The sequence below is a fragment of the Zonotrichia leucophrys genome, unplaced genomic scaffold (genome assembly GCF_028769735.1).
Source record: "Zonotrichia leucophrys gambelii isolate GWCS_2022_RI unplaced genomic scaffold, RI_Zleu_2.0 Scaffold_101_159032, whole genome shotgun sequence".
Taxonomy (NCBI): domain Eukaryota; kingdom Metazoa; phylum Chordata; class Aves; order Passeriformes; family Passerellidae; genus Zonotrichia; species Zonotrichia leucophrys.
Window position 1 is genome coordinate 21,069 of NW_026992306.1, and position 5,473 is coordinate 26,541.

The following is a 5,473-nucleotide window of genomic DNA, read 5'->3' on the forward strand; positions in this document are numbered from 1 at the left end:
TCCAGTGTATAGATTGATATCAGCAATATCCAATTGATATTGAACCCCAGACCCTTCTAATGCAGTCAGAAAAGACATGAAAGTCAATACCCTAATGGCTGACAATAACACTTTGTCCCCACCCTCTCCCCACCATTTCCCTCATCCAAGCAGCGGCAATCCTATGGATCAGGAATGGTGTGGCCAGCAGGACCAGGGCAGCGATTCTTCCCCTGTGCTCAGAACTGGTTGGGCAGCACCTCAAGTGCTGTGTCCAGTTCTTGGACCCTGGAGTGGGCAAAAGGAAGAAATTTGTACCAGGGAAAAGTAAGGAAATCAAAGTTGAAGCAAAGGAAATGCTCAGGGTTGTTTGGGAGCAGCTGCCAGGAAGCCCTGGCTCTGAGCAACAGCGTCTGCAGAGGGACAGGAAACTCCCAGCTGATGGGAACAAACTTTCCGGCTGACTGCAGAGGCCAGGACAAAGCTGAGTGGTTTCCCTGCTGTCCCCCAGGCCTTGCTGGCCCCAGGGGCTGATGGCATTTGTGCTCCCTCAGGTTCATGTCCCCACACCAACAGCATGGGGGTGCTCCTGCCTGCTGTGTGCAATGCAAACAGGGGCTGCTGAGCCAGTGCTGCTGTGTCTGTGCCTGCAAGGATGGGGCACCTGTGTGAGCTGGGGGAGACGCCAGGGCTGCAGAGGGGGATGTTGTTGGCAGCTCCATCAGGACACTCTGGGACGCTGCCCTGGGCTGTGCAGCGCACTGGGGATGGATCAGCCCCTGCTCTGCTGCTCATTCCTGTCTCCCCCAGGGCCCTTGCAGAGCCCAGCCATGCTGTTTGCCCCCAGCCTGCCCACGGCCAGCCTGGGGCTGCTCACGGGGCTTTTCTGTGCTGAGCATTGGCCTGGGTGTGTTCTTGAGAGAGCCTGGGCAAGGAGCCTGGAGCCCCCAGGGCCTGGCCTGAGGCGTCAGTGCTGCCCCAGCAGTGCCCATGGCCTGTCCCTGCTGCAGCCCTGGCACTGCCACCCCCAGGGCTGTGCCCGGCCCCGAGAGCACTCAGGCCCTGCAGCAACACCAGGGCCACCAGGGCAGCGGGGCAGAGCCACGGCAGCAGCACTGGCAACACCAAGTGCTGCTGCTGCTGGGCACAGCTGCTGGGCCAGCACTGATCTGCCCCCAGCTCTGCACACAGACATTGCTGCTGCAGCTCCAGAGAAGGCAATAAAAGGGCATCTCTGCAGAAAACTCTGCTGGGAGATCCTTTAGTTCCTTTGAAGCCACAAGAAAACCAGCCTCTCAGTGACACAGTCTTTGGCCACATGGAAGGTGGAGAGAAACAAAATGAGAAATGCCACAAAGAATGACATGTCTTTGTGGACCGTATGAAAACAGCAAAAGAAAACAAAAAACTCACAACCAAACAAACAAGAAGTATCAAAGGTGACTTTCGCTACAAATGATTGGCAGAAATTGGGTAGCAGTTTAATATTTCTGAAAACATCCAGTCATCAGTGTCCACACTGCAGCCTTGAGCTCCTGGTTCCTCAGGCTGTAGATGAGGGGGTTCAGGACTGGAGGCACCACCGAGTACAGAACTGACAGGGACACATCCAGGGATGGGGAGGACATGGAGGGAGACTTCAGGTAGGTTAATGTACCAGTGCTGAGGAACAGGGAGAGCACGGCCAGGTGAGGGAAGCAGGTAGAAAAGGCTTTGTGCCGTCCCTGCTCAGAGGGGATCCTCAGCACAGCCCTGAAGATCTGCACATAGGAGAAAACAATGAACACAAAACAGCCAAACACCAAACAACCACTAACAGCAAGAAGCCCAAATTCCCTGAGGTAGGTTTTGGAGCAGGAGAGCTTGAGGATCTGTGGGATTTCACAGAAGAACTGGTGCAGGGCATTGCCATGGCACAGAGGCAGGGAAAATGTATTGGCTGTGTGTAGCAGTGAATAGAGAAAGGAACTAGCCCAGGCAGCTGCTGCCATGTGGGCACAAGCTCTGCTGCCCAGGAGGGTCCCGTAGTGTAGGGGTTTGCAGATGGACACGTAGCGGTCGTAGCACATGATGGTCAGGAGGGAAAGCTCTGCTGAGATGAAGAAGAGACAGAAAAAGAGCTGAGAAGCACATCCTGTGTAGGAGATAGTTCTGGTGTCCCAGAGGGAATTGTGCATGGCTTTGGGGACAGTGGTGCAGATGGAGCCCAGGTCAGTGAGGGCCAGGTTGAGCAGGAAGAAGAACATGGGCGTGTGCAGGTGGTGGCCACAGGCTACGGCGCTGATGATGAGGCCGTTGCCCAGGAGGGCAGCCAGGGAGATGCCCAGCAAGAGGCAGAAGTGCAGGAGCTGCAGCTGCCGCGTGTCTGCCAATGCCAGCAGGAGGAAGTGCCTGATGGAGCTGCTGTTGGACATTTGCACTGTCTTGGCATGGGGATCTGTAAAAAAGTAATCATGGAATAGTTGGGTTTGGAGAGGACTTGAAATATCCCAGCACAGCCTGTGGGCACTTTCCCCCCACTGCCTGCCCAGGGCTGTGCTGCCTGGAGCTGTCCCTGCCAGCAGCTGCTTCCCTGTGCCCAGGTCTGGGCCCTGCCAGTGCTGCCAGAGCCCGGCCCAGCCCTGGGGGCTCAGCTCTGCCCTGCAGACCCCTCCCAGCTCTGGCACTGCCCAGGGGCAGCTCTGGCTCTGCAGGCTCTGATGGCAACGTCAGAGCAACCCTGAGGAGGCTGGAAAAGTGACACTGATGCTGCCTGTGAGGAGCCCTGTGCTGATTTCTGTCAGCATCTGGTTTATTCTCATCTGAGATAACTTCTTTTTTTTTTTCTAAATGTGAACTGAGAGATGAATATCTATGTGCAACTTACCATCCAGGTAACCCAGAGTAATAGAATAAAAAGCACAATTTTCTCTTTTATGCAGCCCCTGCTTTGCTGTGCTCCCTGTATATTCTATTTGCTAATGTTCTCCAGTTTAATGCCATGCTGGGAGCAGTCCTGAAAAATGCAGCATCCTCACCACACAAGGAGAACACTTCCAAGCCTCACCAGCTGTCTCCTCCCACCCAGACCTTGTCCCCCCTTGCTGGGAGCAACTCCCTGGGCCAGCTGAGAGCAGTCCCTGGCAGGCAGCAGAGTCCCTGCCCCAGCACAGCGCCCTGGGCTGCAGGACCCTGCTCGGCACGACAGCCCTGGGCACCCTTGGCTGCCCTGCACAAGAGATAATCAGAGAATGTACTCACAGGGTCTGTAGGCATTGGGATGTTCCAGCTTTAAGAGATCACTCATTGTCCTGCAGCCAGAGGTTCCTGTGCCAAGGGCTGGCAGTGATGCTACCCCAGGCACTTCTCAGCCCCTTCCCAGCCCTGACTGACTGAAGCTCTCTGTGCCTCTGTGCTGTGCCCGGGTGGCTGCAGGCAGTGCCCCAGCCCTGCTGGGCTGGCAGAAGAGCTGCTCATCAAGAGAAATGTGCTTTTGGAGCTCTGCTTGGTTACCAGGAGCTGCCTCTGTGCCAGGAGCCCAGCCCAGCTCAGCAGCACAGACACAGCACAAGGACTTTAATGAGCCTCTAAGGCTTTGTGCTCAGGTCCTGAACATCAGTCCCTGAGAGGGAGCTGAAGAAACCTCTCCAGAACTCCAAGTCAGAATCCAACTCCAAAGTTTCTTGGACTTTTAATGGGTCCCACTGAGGAGCACAAATGAGAAAGTGTCCCCAGGCCCCAGGCAGAGCAGAGAACTGGAGGCAGTGATGACAGGTGGGGACAAGGAGAAGCCAAGTCTTGGTGCCGTGGGGCACAGCAGGGTCTGTGCCACCAAGGGCTGGGAGGAGACACCTTGTCCTGAGGCCCTGGGGCCTCCTGGCACAGCCCCAGCCAGGCTGGGCACTGTCAGCCCCTTGTCCTGCCCTCAGGCATCCCTCCCTAGCCCACATCCCAGTGGCCTCAAGGATCTGCTGGAAGGAGTCCCTGGGGAGCCTTGCTCAGGAATGGCCCACGGGGCTCCAGAATGCTCCCAGGGACTGCAGGTTTTTCAAAGAACTTTGGGTTTGGCTTTTGTCTTGGCATCTCTGAGAGGTTTGTACAATCATGTCCTCCAATTTTCTGCTGTAATTAGTCCCTTGGGAGGCTTTGTTAGTAACAACACTCAGTGGGGCTCATTAATGCTTTCAGATACTCAAAGTTTTTTAAGGTACTTAGGATTTTCATTTCCACAACGAGTGTCCAAGCAGTTTTTGTGCCATTCTGGCCTCCAATTCTCTCCTCCAAGGAGTCCATGAGGAGCCTGTGTTGGGGATGGACCTCAGTGGCACCCATCGATTCCTCAAGACACTTTGGGGTTTTCGTCCGACTCTGACTCCAGAAAGGGTTTGTGCAATCTACTCTCAGGCCCTGAGCTTCAAGGGCTCAGCTCCAAATGCTCATTAGGGTCAAGCAATTTCTGACAAATCATGGATCTGCCTTCATTTCCCTCTGGTCTAGTTCAGTTCGGCGAGGACTTTTCCTTTTACGGTTATGGAGAAATATTTCAAAGAGCTTCTATGAAATAGGCAATCCTTTTTTTAAGGAGTGTATTTTATTGCTGTGCTCTTTAATGAAGATGTGATTGCAGCATTCTGTGATTGATATTTATGTAGGGCCACTCCTAAGGAGGTCTGGCCAGGTCAGTGAAGTTGTAACTTGGAGCTGACTCAGTGTGGACAACCTTGCCTCACATTCCCAAACCCCATGTGAGAAACTATTTTTACTTTCAAAAATTTAAATGCTTTATTAAGGCCTTTTCAAAATACAACAGAAGACTGAATAAAGAAAAGAATAAAGCACTGGGAGCAAAGGATTCAGTCACTGTGTGCTCATCTACAAAATGGATGTTCTATCCTTTATACCTCTATCCCCTCCCAAAGTCTTGTCAATTGACTTCATCTTCTCTGTCCAGTGGTGGAGATCACTGTCTTACACCTTGATTGGAGCTCAGGTGCTGCCATAGTAACAAGCCCACCCTCCCAAATGCCCCAACTACTGAGGCCATCCTGTGATAACAATGCAAGGGGGAGGGGACGGATAACTATACATCTACAAAATGTCTCTTAACATATATTTAATATTCACTCTTTAATTGTGAGAGTCAACCATAGAATTACTCATCTATAACAAGCCCCCCTTTTCTTTTTCTCTAAGTCATTTTGCTCAAACAATTAAGTAAAAAATTTTCTCTCTCTCTTGAATGAGTCATACCAGCATCTATTAATATAGGCAAGGACAGTGGGAACAGGAGAAAAAATCTCAGGTTTTCCTTAGACACACTTATTTGGAATGGACAAAAGGGCATCCCAGAGGTCCAGTATGGCTTTGACTCCCATCTACCATACCCATGTGGCTGCTACACATTGTTGGTGTATCTTAGGTGTCGTAAGACGGAGACCAGGACACCAGATGGTTCATCACAGGTCCAGTTTATTGAAGAAAGTATCAAACACTTATACAGCAAATAATAAGCTTA

The 5,473-nt window shown here is 52.4% G+C and overlaps 1 protein-coding gene across 1 annotated transcript; it reads right to left on the reverse strand.

Annotated features, from left to right (window-relative positions):
• Positions 1-1,460: 1,460 nt before the first annotated feature.
• On the reverse strand, positions 1,461-2,393 carry LOC135460802 (olfactory receptor 14A16-like). Its single transcript, XM_064737735.1, has one exon. The coding sequence runs from the start codon at positions 2,391-2,393 to the stop codon at positions 1,461-1,463; it is 933 nt and encodes a 310-aa protein (XP_064593805.1).
• Between the last annotated feature and the right edge of the window lie 3,080 nt (positions 2,394-5,473).

Excerpts from the sequence above, each read along its gene's own strand:
- LOC135460802 (XM_064737735.1), bottom strand. The coding sequence starts at position 2,393 with ATGTCCAACAGCAGCTCCATCAGGCACTTCCTCCTGCTGGCATTGGCA.